The 17177-nt window shown below is 42.3% G+C and overlaps 1 protein-coding gene across 1 annotated transcript; it reads left to right on the top strand.

Moving 5' to 3' along the window:
- The first annotated feature begins 8296 nt into the window (after positions 1 to 8296).
- Positions 8297 to 17160, top strand: LOC127571923 (deleted in malignant brain tumors 1 protein-like). The gene is made up of 3 exons (XM_052018672.1): positions 8297 to 8378; positions 13463 to 13774; positions 17066 to 17160. Exons 1-3 carry the CDS (start codon positions 8297 to 8299, stop codon positions 17158 to 17160), a joined length of 489 nt encoding a protein of 162 aa, XP_051874632.1.
- Positions 17161 to 17177: the final 17 nt, after the last annotated feature.

The following is a 17177-nucleotide window of genomic DNA, read 5'->3' as shown; positions in this document are numbered from 1 at the left end:
GCAACATTACCTCTCGGCTCTTGAACTCAATCCGCCGACTAATGAAGACCAGCACACCACCCCTCCATACGCCTTCTTAACCAGCCTATCAACTTGGGCGGCAACTTTTAGGAATCCATGCACTTAGACCACAGGATCCCTCTGTTCCTCCCCACTGATAAGAATCCTGTCATTAACCTTGTACTCCGCCTGCAAGTTCGTTCTTCCAAAGAATGTTACTTCACACTTAACCGCATTCAACACCATCCTCCAATTCACCGCCCAACTCTGCATGCCGTTGTAACCTACAATAGCCTTCTACACTATACACAGCACCCTCAATCTTCGTGTTATTTCTGAAGTTACTAACCCATTCTTCCACTTACAAATCCTTGTCCCAGAACAGATCTCTGCAGAACACGATTAGTCACCGACCTCCAGCAGAATACAAACACCAGGCATCATCGGCCTTCTGTGGGCAAATCAATGCCGAATCCAGGAAACCATGTATCAATGGATCCCATGCCTCATGACCTTCTGGATAAGCCTGCCATGGGGATCCTGGAAAAAACGCCTTGCTAAAGTCTATACACAACACAACCACCGTTCCACCTTCATCAATTTGTTTTGTCACCTCCTCCAAAAACTCAATTCGGCTTGTTATGGAGTCCTTCCATGCATGGATTTTTTAAAAAAAATTTCGGAACGCTAAATAATTATCTAGTTTAATGACTGAACGAATGGCACTGCCAACACATTGAGATACGAATAGGACCTATAGTACCAGTTTATGTATCCAGTTCAGAGAATACAAGATTTAGTGAACTTGTCACAATCGTCTTAAAATAAACAGACACATTCTTTCACCTTTATACCCATTGCTTACTTCGTGTTGTCCCTTTGATTTTTCAATTTGCATCGAATTTGATTTTTTTTCAGTTAGTTCACTTCATTTCCAAGGAGGTAAATGTGCACACCGATCAAATGTTCTGACGACTCTCATAATTCGAATATATCTTTGTAATCTATTGAATAGTTCATTAATCTAGATGTGCACAATGATTAAAGCAGCAATTTAATAGATTATAGTCATTTTCTCGCAGCAACGAAAAAATATTGCAAAATTTAATTTATTTTGTTATATTTTCATGTTATATTCTTTGGAGTTAATTGTAGGAAGTCTGGTTGTGTATTTGCATGTTATCGTAGCAACACATATTGCCTTCTTGTCGCTGCAGCTCTCACTAAAAAGAACGATTAAAATGAAAAGGGAAATATCGAAGATTTTTCAGGAAAGCACTTGAGTTTGTGGAAGATACAAACATGTAAACCATTTAAAAATTGTAAAATTATTTGATGAATGGAACATGATCTAAAATCACGTCTAACGTGTTTGAATTCGTCATATATTTCCAGTTCAAAAACATTGTTTACTCTAGTTTGTAACTATTCATCTAATCACTTTCCCTTGGAAATCTTTTATCTTCTGCCAATATACCGCAGGACACAGAAAGCCAAGACTGGTTGGCGGATCGGACGGATGCTCTGGGAGATTGGAAATACAGCATGGAGAGACCTGGGGAACTGTGTGTGATTCCCATTGGGATTTGCAGGACGCACGTGTGGTGTGTAGATCGTTGAAATGTGGGGAAGTGATATCAGTACTCGGAGGGGCACATTTTGGAGAGGGCTGTGGTCCAATCTGGCAGGATTCCTATGAATGTCAGGGCAATGAGACCATTCTCTGGGATTGCGCTACTACAAGAAACAATGAACAACACTGCACGAATAGAAATGTTGTAAGCGTCATTTGTTCGGGTAAGTGTTTCATTCGTTCATACATATGGATTCAGGTAATGGAGAGAACGGATTAAAAAAATAGATAAGCTTTTAGTCTAAATGCCTCTGGTCGTTAAATGCTAACTCTTGCATAGAAAGATAAGTATATATCAAAAGAGGCAGGCAACATCAGAATTGTGTCCTGGGGAGCTGAACGTGAATCTGCAATAGTCCATTTGTATTGTAATGTTTTATTATTCTGCTCAGCGGAGGCAGTTTCCGCTGTTGGTACCTCGCAAGTGTTGGCCAAACGCAATGAGTGTCAAGGCAATAACGATGCTCAGACAGTGTTACCAACAAATAAGAAAAGCAGTGAAAAATTGAGCTGACACCAATGGCAATATTCTTCACAGCCATGACCGTCTAATTTTCATAAATGAAGTGAAATTCCGCTACCCTTCACACCCAAGCCCCAATCACGTTGGCGAGAGTGCCCTTGCTAATAAACTAATATAGATACACCATCACTCTCATTCACTTGTCTGTAATTATCCTCACATCCAACAGTTTCTTTACAGATTTCGCACATTTCCTGTCATTGAATATTGCTTCTAGAGAATGCATTATAGCACCAAGATAGCTTTCTTCTCTGTGTAATTTATGAAGCATTCATTATTTTAGTTATCCACAGGATTTCCACCTAACGTTTTAATTCACTCTGATTGACTGCATTGGCATCTTTTCCTGCACTCACCCTGTGATTTTAGGACGTTCTGAGTCACCAATGGTTAGATCGCTTCACACGGCATGTTGCTCTGTGAGCAAAGAAGATACTGCGTTTTTCCTTTCATTAATCACACTCTATCAATTCGCAATTCGCCAACAAAAGTAATCGTCCATGGTTGCATGCAGCATAACCTCGGTTTCATTCAGGCATGGAGTGAGAATTATCTGGTAACAACGAGGCCACAATAATGAAAATAAATCATCATCTCCAACCAAACAAAATATAAGATACTACGCTTGAAATTCAGTGGGGTTACTGTATGAGATTATCCATGATTAAAATGCTGGTCACCATCGACCAGAAATTCCAACGGACCAACCACAGAAATACTTTGGCTAGAGTGCAGATCCTGGTTCGATATACTGCCTCACCTCCTGATACCTCAAGGTACAAATCAGAACACTGATATCGCAAGTTTCTCGTCAGACCATTGTTGGAATACTCTCCACTTTGCTGGACAAATGGACCTCCGACAATTCTCGAGGTATTCAATAGCATTCAGGCAAAGCAGTCTACTTCTTTGGAATTCTATACACCATCTTAAACTGCAACGACAGCATCTCAAACCCACGGCTTCTGACAGCAAGATCGGATGGGGGATTGGTGCACTGAAATATAACGAGGTGTAGTTTTAGTTCCAACTTGAACATTATGGCTCCTAACAGCAAAGTGTCAGTCGCTGTTCATTAATTGGTGTAAATCTGGAACTCCCTGCCAGTAGCAGCTGGAAAGCACATAGATCAGATGCATAAATGCTGGAAGGCGACTGCATCACTTTGTCAAGGGCAGTAAGCAATGGCAACTAACTCCAGCTATGTCATCACTTCTCAGTTCCATCTAAAAATGAATAAAATATGTCCCCAAACAAGGAGACTCTCAGTACTTTTCACCTATTCGCTGGGTACGTCCTGCTGTCTTTTTCTGGGGAAGTTTTATATGCTAATTTGTAGAGCACTTCTGTTTTGTGAACAAAGTTTGGTCAAAATTCCAGAATCCTGCCAACAATTTCCCTAGTTCTATTCCCTCTCTCAACTATCTATTCTCTCCCTCCTTTGTTTTTGAACGAATGCCAACGTAGCGCGGAGGTTTATTGGTTTATTATTGGCACTTGTACCGAGGTACGGTGAAAAGATTGTCTTACAAACCGATCATACAGGTCAATTCATTACACTGTGCAGTTACATTGAGTGAGTACAGAGTGCAGTGATGAAGTGCAGGTAAAAGCAATAACAGTATAGAGTAAAGTGTCATATCTACAGAGAAACTGCAGTGCAATAAGGTGGAAGGTCACAACAAGGTAGATCGTGAGCTCATGGTCCATCTCATTGTATAAGGGAACCATTCAATAGTCTTATCACAGTGGGGAAGAAGCTGTCCTTAAGTCTGGTGGTACGTGCTCTCAGGCTCCTGTATCTTCTACCCGATGGAAGAGGAGAGAAGAGAGAATGTCCCGGGTGGGTGTGGTCTTTGATTATGCTGGCTGCTACACCAAGACAACGAGAGGTAAAGACAGAGTCCAAGTAGAGCAGGCTGGTCTCCGTGATGCGCTGGGCTGTGTCCAAAATCTCTGCAGCTTCTTGCGGTCCTGCGCATAGCCGTGATACATCCAGAAAGGATGCTTTCTATTGTGCGTCGGTTAAAGTTGGGGAGAATCAAACGGGACAAACCAAATTTCTTTAGCCTCCTGAGGAAGTAGAGGCACTGGTGAGCTTTCTTGGCCGTGGCATCTATGTGATTTGACCAGGACAGGCTGTTGGTGATGTTCACTATCAGGAACTTGAAACTGTCAACCCTCTCGAGCTCAGCAGCATTAATGTGGACAGTTGCATGTACACCCGCCACCTTTCCTGAAGTCAATGACCAGCTCTTTTGTTTAGTTGACATTGAGGGAAAGGTTGTTGTCATGACACCATCCCACTAAACTCTCCATCTCCTTCCTGTACTCCGACTCATGGCTGTTTGAGATACGGCCTACAACGGCGGTATCATCTGCAAACTTGTATATGGAGTTAGAGTAGAATATCGCCACACAGTCATGAGTGTATAATGAGTAGAGTAGAAGGCCGAAAACGCAGCCTTGTGGTGCACCAATGTTGAGAATAATCGTGCAGGAGGTATTGCTGCCTATCCTCACTGTTTGCGGTCTGTTTGTTAGAAAATCAAGGATCCAGTTACAGAGGGAGGTGTTGAGTCCTGGGACTCGGAGTTTGGTGACAAGCTTGCTTGAAATTATTGTATTGAAGGTAGAACTATAGTCAATAAACAATAGTCTAACGTATGTGTCTTTACTGTCCACATGCTCCAGAGCTGAGCGTACGGCCAGGGAGATGGCATCCGCTGTAGACCTGTTTCGATGATAGGCGAATTGCAATGGGTCCAGGTTGTCTGGTAGGCTGGAGTTGATGGGTGCCATGAACAACCTCTCAAAGCACTTCATGATGGTGGATGTCAGAGCCACTGGTCGGTTGTAATTGCGGCATGTTACCTTGCTTTTCTTTGATACCGGGGTGATAGTGGTCTTCTTAAAACAGGATGGAAACTGAGATTGAAGCAGGGAGAGTTGGAATATGTCCGCAAATACTTCTGCCAGATGATCAGCACAAGATTAGAGCAGGCGGCCCGGTTCACCATCTGGGCGAGGTGCTTTCCTCGTGTTCACTCCCCGGAAGACTGATCGTACGTCCTCCACTGTGATCATTGGTTCAGCTGCGTTGGTGGCTGTCAGGGTGGATGGTGACAATCTGCTTCCCTTTTGTTCAAAACGCGAATAGAATGCGTTATGATCATCAGGAAGTGATGCGCTATTGTTAGCTATGCAGCGCGACTTCGTCTTGTAGCCTGTTATGGCATGTAAGCCCTGCCATAACTGGCGGCTGGTCAAAGACGGTATTGCCTCTTGGTATCCCTGATAGCTTTTCGAAGGTCATACCTCGATTTCTTTTACAGATCAGTATCAACAGATTTGTGTGCAGCAGTCCTCCCCTTCAGTAGGGTGTGGAACTCCCGGTTCATCCGTGGTTTCCTGTTTGGGAACACCAGTATTGTCTTCCTTGGTGCACTGTCCTCCACACACTTGCAGATAAAGTCCGTGATGGTGGTGACATACTCATCAATGCTGGCAGCTGAGTCTCTGAACATGTACCAGTCCACTGTCTCAAAGCAGTCACGTTGGAGCTCATCTGCTTCCACAGAGAAACACTGCACGTCTCTCCATATTGGATCCTCCAGTTTTAGTTTCTGTTTGTATGCAGGGAGAAGGAGCACAGCCTGGTGGTCTAATTTCCCAAAGTGAGGACGAGGGGTGGCTCGGAAGGCATCTTTGATGGTTGTATGGCAGTGGTTAAGGGTGATGGCATCCTGGTGGAGCAGGAGATGTGCTGAAAGTATTGTGGTAACACACACTTGCGGAAGAACCACACTGTTGAGGAACAGTACACCTTCTGCAAAGAAGCATCATTACAGCCTTACAGAGTAGTGACGAATAATTTCAGTAAAATAAGCAATTTTCCAGCATTTTTCTTCCGATTTATGGCATTTAGTGCATCGTTTTTTTGACAACTTCTGGTTATTAACATCTATCTCCATTTACTACTCATTTTGGTGGTTATTTTGTCCTATCACTTGTTCCATGCAGCCCCGGTTTACCATACTTCAGCATGTGAGCGGCGCTGGCAAGTTCTCGCATTATTATCATTTCTATACTGCCATTGAGTAGGTGCGGCAAACCAACCTCGTGCCATGAGTGTCTTTCCAGTGAAAAGTCCTCTGCAAACTTGCAGCGCAACAGTTTTCAGAGTTCTGACCTGACGTCCATGAAGGATCAGCAATATATATCCAAGTCAGTGTGGTAGGCGATTTTGCTCAGGGACCGGTGATAGCGTCACCATACCTTTGCCGCGTTAATTATTTGTGATAGTTGTGGATGCCAAGCAGGAAATTGCAGTGCTTTTTGGATGGCACATTTTACCACAATGTCACAGGAAAGTTTAGATTTGTGGATGTATTGCTATAAAACATTGTCCTTGATGATGTCCATCTTGTATAACAGTTTTGGAATTGGTCACTTTGAAAGTGGAGAATATATTCTGACGCTCTAGTCTTCCTCCTCCTCTGAGATAATGAGCGTCCTTCAGGAGGATAAGCTGCCTGTGAGCTACTCTTTTCCCTACAGTTTTCATGTGGTTGGTTCAGTTGGTTTTCAGATCAGCACTTTGATGGTGGTGAACCATTGTAATGCCAGACGATATTAAATTCAGGTAGCTAGTCTCTATATCGCTGTAAAGAGCTTTCTCCTGCCACGTGTGGAACAAATGTTATTCGCCAAGTGTCAGCTGAAGTATAGTGCCGTGTTGGACTTGTTACACGCATTCAATGTTTAACTATTCAGAAGCTGAGTCATGAATTGAGAATTACACAATCATTAGATGTGACATCGTGATGAATGCAATGTCATCAATGAAGCAGCTAAAGGTAGCTGAGGCAAGAACTCTGCCATATGGAACGCCTGACTTGAATTCCTGCGGTGGGATGATTGACCTCCAAATAACACAGCCTTATTCTTTCGTTGAAGATGTGACTCCAAACATTTGGACATTTTTCTTTTGTTGCTCCTGCACTGTTGCTTTATACCAAGGTAGCTAGGGAGTGACTCTCACTTTACCCCTGTATTTTGTCTCGGATATGTCAAAATAGACTCGAAATCACTTTACAGCGTGCACATACACTTGAACTGGATCTTCGCAAATTTGACGCCGTGATTTTCCGATAGTGTTTCCCTGCTCCGCCATGCACGTCTACATCCTGCATGAACTCATGATTGATCACTTTGCTTGAAATGTAATGGTAGGCTGAAAAATATGGCGAACAATGCAGTTACGGATTGCAGTGGCGTTTTATGAACGTCGATATCGACATAAGATATCTGATCTAATGGATCAGTTTTATTTAAAATTGACCGATTGGTGAAATACCATCTCCTGCCTTCAGCTTTTTCCAGCTATTCATGCTCGTGTCTTCCTTTCACCTTCCTTTTTCTGATTAATAAAAACTGGTTTTATATTTAGCTTTCCTCTTTCCTGATGAAAAGAAAATTAAGCTGGATCTTTGTTTTTCACAAGCTCTGGCTAACCAGCTGAGTACTTCCAGGATTTGCTGATTTCATTTTAGCTTTTCATATTTGGTGGTGGTTTGTTATGAATTTGAAAACCACTGAACTCATGCATCTTTAACGATGCATCATCCAGTTTATGCTGCCATTTGGACAAGCGAATTTCCTCTGTCATTCTTCAAACAACAATTCTTATTTCCAATGGCGCTGCAGTGGGGCGTTCCTTTTGGCAGCATTACGGAGACATGCAGAGCCATTTTTGCGGTTGACCACGTGTTTACGAGACATGCAATTCTACATGCAATGCTTAGCTTTTCTTGCTAAAGTCCATTATTTTTCATGGTGAGCAATGAATAAGCTTACAAATAAACGATATAACAGCTCGTATGTTTTCATTCTTTTAATCTAAAGGTCAAAAAGGGCCGCGGTTAGTTGGTGGCGAGGACGGCTGCTCAGGTAGAGTGGAAATTCTTCGGGGCGAAACTTGGGGAACGGTCTGCGATTCTTACTGGGATTTAGAGGATGCTGCTGTCGTCTGCAATCATCTCCGTTGTGGAACTGCGATATCTGCGCCTGGAGGAGCATTCTTCGGTGAGGGAAATGGTTCGATATGGAACGATATCAATGAATGTCGGGGCAACGAGATGCGCTTGAATGACTGCCCCATTGCATCATGGGGACAACATCCATGCACACACAAAAATGACGCCAGCGTTATCTGTTCCGGTAGGTGAATTACTATTAAGTTTCAGACACGTTAATTATGATAAAACAATAACTCTCTAGCAGGAATTAATGCTAAACAATGTATGCTGTCGTTTCCTCGAAATCTTCGAATACTGTGGGAGTTGTAGGTTCAGTTATCAGGTGGTATTTTGTGCCCAGAGTTCCAGGATAGTTAATCTTCTTCAATATGCCCTCACCGAAGAGCAATAATTGGAAAGCACAAGATCGCAGATGCTGGAGATCTGAAATGGAAAGAGGAAATGATGAAGATACTCCGCCTGTTGCGTAGCATTAGTGGAGGGCGAAAAGCGTTGGCCTTTAAGGTCAATGTCCCTTCAACAGATATTTAAAAGTGGAAATAAAAATAACTTATGTTAAGGTGAAGAAAGGAAAAGTTAGGAGGGAATGAACAGAATGTTTATGAGGGTGGAGGCCCAGATTATCCAGGTGGAACATTAAATTTCAACGCTGTAGCTTAATCGTAGATACTTTTCTAGTGACGTGTAAACAGGGGTAGGTGAATGATGTCAGTAAGAGCAAAGAAAAACCAACGAAATTCTGCAACGGTGAGATACAGATGCGGTATTTGCTAGAAATCCTAAATAAATGCGAAATTGTCGTCAGATCTAGCAGCATGTGCGGAGGGAGAAAATATGAGCACCTGACATGAATTTATCGGAAATTACCGTGCAAAATATTTCACAACGTAATTTTAATTGGTGAAGTGGCTTCTGGTTTGAGCTGAGAACAAATGCAGAAGGTTTTTACCTCGCACCAGAATGTACATAAAATGTGTTTAAGCGCAATTGTTTGAATTATGCAGCTGTCATGTGCTTGGCTGTTATTGTGTAGTCCGAAATGTTATGAAATGGAAGGTCAAGCGATCTGTGAAATGAACACTTCTTATGGAAAACATTAATGATAGAAAAATAGGGGGCTACGTGGGATGGAAGAGTCAGATATATCCTAGAGCAGGACAAAATGTCGGCACACATTGTGGGCCGAAGGGCCTGTACTGTGCTCTAGTGTTCTATTTGCTATGTTTTGTCTCCGTGATGCAGTATAATATATTTTAGAAACGATTTCAAGAGATTCCGAAACTTACAACCAATTGAAAGATAATACAAATGAATGCTCCTTCATACAGCAGCTTGAAATCATAGGAGTTACTTTATGAGATGTAAGAATAAATCTTCGCATCATTGATACATTGAAAGAAATTACCATTGAGGTAGAGAGGGCAGAGTGCAATTCTGTCTTTCCACATACCTCAAACTCGTTCCAAGGTATTAAGTTTGGAATTTTTCACCATTGTTATTCCATCTCCCTCGGTCACATTTTACTGTGTGGGTACATCTTCAACACATCGCTGAACAATCCACTGCACAGGTCTCACGTGACCCGGAGTTAACTTTCGTTTGATAAGGTTCATGTGAAACGACATGAACCTCTTTGTTTGCTGCATAAAAGATGCCATAGAACGAAAAATGATTATAATTCACTCATGGTTACTGAAGTAGCCATTAGGAATGTAAAGCCCAATTTGCTTTCTTAATAAACCCGAATATCACTGAGGTCCATGCGCTAATCAAAAAACATTAACAACGTTATTCGTTGTTAATAATGGAATTAATATAATCTATAGTTAAATTTATTATATAAACATACAAGTAAATTAATTAAATATATAAATCTAAATCAACTCACAAATAATTACTAAAAGAAAATAACATTACTACATATTAGGCTGGATGAATCCCCAGGGCCTGACGAGGTGTTCTCTCAGACATAGTGGGAGGCTAGTGCAGAATTTGCAACTGCCCTGGCAGAGTTATTTTAAACGCCCTTAAGCTACAGGTGAGGTGCCGGAGGACTGGAGGACAGTTAATGTTCCGTTGTTTAAGAAATGATCTAAGAATAATCTGGGACAGTAGAGCCTGTGAGCCTGACGTCAGTCGTGGTTAAATTATTTGTATGGATTCTGAGCGACAGGATATATAAGTATTTGGATAGACAGGGCCTGATTCCAAATAGTCAAGATGGCCTTGTGCGTGGCAGGTCATTTCTAACCAATCTAATCAAGAGTTTTTCGAGGAGGTTACCAGGCAGGTTGATGAAGGGAAGACGTGGACGTTGTGTACATGGACTTTAGCAAGGCCGTTGACAAAGTCCCGCATGGAATGCTACTTCAGAAAGTTAAGTCGCTTGGCATTCAGGATGAAATAGTCAGCTGGATTCAACGTCGGCTCAGCGGGAGAAGCGAAAGAGTGGAAGTAGATAGTTGTCTCTCTGATTGGAGGCCTGTGACGAGCGGTGTGCCGCAGGGATCGGCGTTGGGCCCGTTGTTGTATATCATCTACAATCATGATTTAAATGATAATATAGTAACCTGGATCAGCAAATTTGCGGATGACACCAAGATTGGAGGCGAAGTGGACTGCGAGGAAGGCTATAAAAGCTTGCAGTTATCAGGACCGACTTGGAAAATGGGCTGTAAAATGGCAGACATAATTTAATGCAGGCAAGTATGAGGTGATGCACGTTTGGAGAACAAACCAGGGTGAGACTTACACAGTGAATGGTAGGGCACTGAGGAGTGCGGTAGAACAAAGGGACCTGGGAATACCGATCCATAGTTCCTTGAAAGTGGCATCGCGGGTAGATAGGCTCGCAAAGAGAGGTTTTGGCACATTGAACTTCATAAATCAGGGAATTGAGTGCAGGAGTTGGACCTTAATGTTGATGTTGTACAAGACGTTGGTACACTTGGAGTTTTTTGTGCAGTTCTGGTCACCTACCTGCAGGCAATCTGTCAATAAGCTTGAAATAGTGCAGAGAAAATTTACACAGGTATTGCCGGAACTTGAGGACTTGAAGTATAGGGAAAGGTTAAATAAGTTAAGGCTTTATTTCTTGAGGCGCAGGAAAATCACGGGAGATCTCCTAGAAATATACAAGATTATGTGGGGTATAGACGGGGTGAAGGCGTGCAGGCTCTTTCTCTTCAGATTGGATGGAGACTCGAACCAATGAAAGAAAGACGAACATATTTATCATGTTAGGTGCCGAATCTTAATGTGGAAAACATCATAAGAATATAAGAAATAGGAGCAGGAGTAGGTCGTCTGGCTGGTCGAGTCTGCTCTGGATCAGGAATACGAGTCTGCCCCAGGTCAGGAATTAGATCATTCCTGATCTGTCGGTGGACTCAGATCCACCTACCTGCCTTTCGCCCATCACCCTTAATTCCCCTGCTATGCCAACATCTGTCCATCTGTGTCTTAAATATATTTAATGATGTAGGTTCTCCCGCTTCCCTGGGCAGAGAATTCAGTAGATTCACTGCTTTCTCGGAAAAACAGTCTCTCCTCATCTCGGTGCTAAATCTAATCCCCCGAATCTTCTGGCGATATCCCGCAGTTCCAGTCTGACCTACCAGTGGAAACAAATTACCTGCCTCCCTTATCCATCCCTTTCATAATTTTACATGTTTCCATTTGATACCTTCGCATTCTTTTGAATTCCAACCAGTATAGTCCCAGTACTAAATCTCTCCTCAGAGGCTAACCCCCTCATTTTCGGAATCAACCTGTTGAACCTTCTCTGCAACGCCTCCAGTGTCGGTATATCCTTCATCAAGTTAGGAGACCAGAACTGCACACAGGACTCCAGCTGCAGCCTTACCAGTACCCTGTCCAGTTGCACCATAACCTCCCAGCTCTCAAATGCAACCCCAATTCATCAATAATTACTGAACGCATAATTTAGTTATTATAGTTATTTGTAATCCACACATAATCAAATTTAGAACATTTATTGCCACCAATTAACAATAATTTCAAAGTAATGGATACACTTCATAAATCGAAATCATTCAAACCCGTGCATACATATGGTATGTCAAGGAGTTTGTCGCATTGAAATATTTTCAGCGTCCTTGTTTTGCTCATACGTGCCTAAAATGACAGGTAAGGTGTTTAAAGTAAGACTAACGATAAATCTGGCCGGGAGGAATGTAAAACAGAACAGACCAAAGGTCATCGAGAGGCACAAAGATTCTGATATACTCATTGGATTAAGGTAGAAAGTAAGAGTCAGACAGATATAATGGAAAATACGCAGGTTTTCTAATGTAAAGAAATAAATGACGGAAGAAATTCAGAAGCAGGGGGCAAGGAGAATATACAGTCGTGTGAAACTAACGCATGTCTATACACAGAATAATGAAAGCCGGTTAACTGGGAAAATCATCGGGATGTAAAATGGCAATTTAGTATTCAGCAATTTGGATTATAAAACGGAGGAATGCTTTCGGCATATGCGTGAAAAGATGCATGGACTGTCTCTGTTTCGTATTCACAAACTGGAGGGAGACACGTCTTATGACGAATTAAATTACAGTTGAAATAATTAAGCAGATATTATTAGAATCTATTTTTGTCTTCAGGGTCTCCAGTTTTGGGGGGGGGGGTCGACAACATATATTGTCATCCATGTATTTGCTAATTTTCGAAGTGCATACTTTTAATATCACCACTTCTGGCGTTCACGAATCTCCAGACATCCTTCTCTCTGAAGTAGCCTGAACCATCACATTACTTGGCGTCTATCAGTAAAAGACTGTCCTTTGGCTACAGCAGTTCGGACAAATACGTCGGTTAGAACCTCAGCTTTTCAGTCTGGTCCTGGCTCCCCAGTGATTTGAAAGTATGATTTCTGTTTACAATATGCTGCTGTGAAATATTGAATGACATGGATTACCCAATTAGGGGCAGGCACTGTGGTGAAGCGGTTAGTGTAAAGCTATTACAGCGCCAGCGGCCCAGGTTCAGTGCCAATCACTGTCTGTAAGGAGTTTGTACGTTCTCCCCGTCTCTGCGTGGGTTTCTCCCGGGTGCTCCGGTTGCCTCACACATTCCAAAGATGTACTGTTTAAGTAGATTTGGGCATGCTATCTTAATGCTGGAAGCGTGGAGACATTTGCCGGCCGCCCCCAGAACACTCTACGCAAAAGATGCATTTCACTGTATGTTTCGTTGCACGTGTGACTAAGATATCTTATCTTTCACATCTTATTTTTACAGTTGATCATTGGCAGCTGAGACTGGCTGATGGAGTGGGCCGTTGTGATGGCCGAGTGGAGGTTTATTACGGAGGCGTCTGGGGCAGAGTAAATGACGGTCTGTGGGATTTCAAAGATGCAGATGTGGTATGCAGACAGCTGAGCTGTGGCTCCGCAATAAATGTTTACAACCACTCAAAGTATGGAATTGGGAAAGGACCAGTGTTAATGAACAATGCCAGTTGCAATGGGAGTGAACCCCACCTCTGGAACTGCACGTTCACACAACTTAAACACTTACCTATCGGTGATGATGTTGGCGTGTTTTGTTCTGGTAAGAACATTTTGTTATTGCATAAAATATATTTGGTGTACATTCATAGAAGATTCCTACCTCTCGCAAGGACGTTGCACATTCCAGTGACTTAGTCGGATACCAACCAACGACATTATCCGCAATTGGAAATAAAACAAAACATCAGAGACGGCTGGCAATCTGAAATAAAACCGAAATACTGGAAAATCTCAGCAGGTCAGGGACGTCTGTGCAAAGGTAAATAGATTCAGCGCTTCAGGGCAAACCCCATTCATAAGAGCTGGAAAAGTGACTAAACTGGTCTTTATATGCAGATTTCGTGTGGAGATTATGGATCCGACCAAAAATATTGCAGACAGGGGACGGGCCGTTATCTTGGCCGACTCCAGTATTAGAACAGAGAGCACAGTACAGAGCAGGAACAGGCTCTTCAGCCTACGATGTTTATGCAGACCATGATGCCAATTTTAAATTATACTATCTTCCTGAACACGTTCTGTATCTTTCAATTCCGTGCCTGTTCATAATGCCTCTCAAACATTGATACCGTATCCATTTCAGCCATTTCACCTGCCAGCGAGTTCCAAACGGCTAACACACCTACCTTACAAATCCCCTTTGAACATCTCCGTCTCACATGAAAGCTATGATATCCCACCTTTGGAAAAAGACTCTGGCTACCTCGCTAATCAATACCTCATAATTTAATATTCTTCAATCTCGTCGGCCCTCAGCTTCTGGCACTCCAGAGAAAGCAATCTGAGTTTTTCTAGCCTCTCCTTATAGCTCATACTCTCTAATCCAGCATCCTGGGGAAAGTCTTCTACAAATTCTCCAAAGCCGCAACATCCTTCCTATAAAGCAGCAACCAGAACTCCACACAATGCTTCGAATGTGGCCAAACGAGGGTTTTACACATGTGTAGCATGATTTACCGACTTTTCCGCTCAATTTCTAATAATCTTCCCCAAGAATTTTCCAATCATTGACATACGATTCACTGGACTACAATTTTTTGGTTTTACTCTGTGGCCCTTCTCAAGGAGCAGGACATAGTTGGTTATCCTCCAGTCTTCTGCAACCTCCCGTTGTCAAAGATCACTGACAAGACCGCCGTCTCCACGCTTGCCTCTCTCAATAACGCAGTATAGATCCCATCTGACACTGGGGACTTCTCCAGCTTAATCTTCTCCAGGAGCCCTAAACGTCCCCTTTCAGGATATCAACGCCCTTGAATATGACCATACTCTTCACTGATCTCACCATGCTTCATGTCCTTCTCCTTAGTGAACACTTAGTCCTCGTTTAGTACCTCGCCCACTTCATTTAGTTCTCGGCATAAATTCCCTCCCTTGTCCTCAAATCGTCCTGCCATCTAACTAGTTACCCTCTTGTTTTATTGTATGTGTAAAATACCTTGAGATTCTCTTTAAGCATTCTCACCAATGACATTTCCTGATCACCAACCCTCCTGACTCCCCGTTTAAGTTATATACTGGTTTCTTTATATTCCTGAAAGGCCCTGTTCGACTTCCTCAAACTTCCATACGCTTCCATTTACTTTTTGACTAAATTTGCAACATTAATCATCGTCCAAGATTCCATAACCTTGCGTAGTTGTCTTACTTTTTCACAGATACTTGTAAGTCCCATATTCTAACGAGATGGCCGATAAATGACTCCAACATGTCTGATGTGGACTTAGCAATTAATAGCTGTTCCTAATTACTCTCTCCAGCTCCTGACTAATACTCTTGAAATTGGCCTTTCCACCTTATCCATAACTATCTGAAAACTTGTGGAGTTGGGATCACTGCTCTCAAAATGCTCTCCAACTGAAATGGAATGGTTTGGTTAATAGATTAATGGGGATAGCCAGGGAGGACTAAAACAAATGAAGGGACATCTGATGGTGGTGAAATGCTTGTCAGAGCCGTTGCTAAACGCGAATCCATAAGGATAATCCTGGATATGTCCAGCAGAGCAGGCATTGACTGAAGAGCAAGAACAATTTTACAGCCGACTGTAACCGGCCTGTGCTGTTTACACTGAAACGACAAGTTACTTGAAATTATTCAATTTGCCATTAAATCTCTGAAGATCCAAAGTGTCGAGATGGAAAATGCAGCGTTTTCCCTCAACGTTATGCTGGGACTCATCAATAGAACGGTGGGAAGTTGCATGCAGGTCATTCAGAGAGAGTGTGTAGGATGGAGAATTAAAATGACATGCAACAACACACTCGGTTTTACCCTTGTCAAGTGAATGAAGGTTTTCCACAGAGTAGCGGCCGATCCCTTTGCAGATTCTCCAATGTAGAGACGACCTCACTGTGAGCACCGAGTACAATGTACTACATTATTTGATGCGAAATTTATTCGCATCTGGAACCTGAAGGACTTATTGAGTCTCTGGATGCTGGGAATGATCAGCTGTTCGCATTCCTGCGTCCGTATGGGGAAGTCATTTGGATTCTCAGCAAATAAATCAATAAAACCTCCCTCCCTTCTCTCGCACAGACAGCAGCAAAAGGATGAAAGGAGGCTTGGTCAGGATTTAAATATCTAGCATTTAGATTGGCTTAACAGTACCATAACTATGCAACTTGGTAATGTCCTGAAGGACAAATCTGTAAGTAGAGAGAGATGTAAACCCAGACAACATTTTCCCAAAAATTGACCCAGTCTACCTGTAATATATAGCTCTCAATGCCGGTGGGTATGACTTTTATCCCAGTAGAGACAAAATGTGGACTTAATACTGAGCAAATCCTTGATTTTTTACGTTGCTTCAGGAACAGCAGAATCATGTTACGAAGTAATCTTTAATTACGTGGTTTGGCAGTAATCCGTTGTACTGTCGCCACAGTTAGAGCACCAACCTGTTCTAATTAAAGTACCAAATAGCATTCTAAGCGCAGTAGCAATAATGGCTAAATAAAGACAAGAGCTTTACACTCCTGCCACAACAATGCTGTGAATAATTAAAGCAAAAACGTGGAAAAATCTTTAAGATAATCTTCATTCTCAAGAAGTGCAGAGGATTCCTGAATTGAAGTGAAAACTAAGCAATGAATCGCATATATACCAGCTCGACGAGGAAGAAAGTTCTAATGCACTGAACACCGTGGGCCGAAGGTCCAGCTTTAAAGTTGTTTTCTCATAAACGGCCAATGTTTGCCGAATTTATATAACATAGAGTAACGAAAATACACGTGATAAATATCTGTTGAGAGAACTCGAATGCAAATGTTACTCAGTTTGTTTTCAGAAAGCAAATACATTGAATTAATATTATTTCATTCCGCAGATCATATTCCCATAAGGCTGGTGGACGGCGGAAGTCGTTGTGCCGGAAGGCTGGAAGTTTTACTACAACGGAACCTGGGGAACCGTGTGCGATGATTCTTGGGATTTAACAA

The sequence above is a fragment of the Pristis pectinata genome, chromosome 6, assembly GCF_009764475.1.
Source record: "Pristis pectinata isolate sPriPec2 chromosome 6, sPriPec2.1.pri, whole genome shotgun sequence".
Lineage (NCBI taxonomy): Eukaryota > Metazoa > Chordata > Chondrichthyes > Rhinopristiformes > Pristidae > Pristis > Pristis pectinata.
Note: the sequence above shows the minus strand (reverse complement) of the source record. Positions and strands in the feature narration are given on the sequence as shown.

Excerpts from the sequence above, each read along its gene's own strand:
- LOC127571923 (XM_052018672.1), top strand. The coding sequence starts at position 8,297 with ATGCGCTTGAATGACTGCCCCATTGCATCATGGGGACAACATCCATGC. Across the intron at positions 8,379-13,462 it reads CGCCAGCGTTATCTGTTCCG|TTGATCATTGGCAGCTGAGA; the intron begins GTAGGTGAATTA and ends TTATTTTTACAG. Across the intron at positions 13,775-17,065 it reads TGTTGGCGTGTTTTGTTCTG|ATCATATTCCCATAAGGCTG; the intron begins GTAAGAACATTT and ends TTCATTCCGCAG.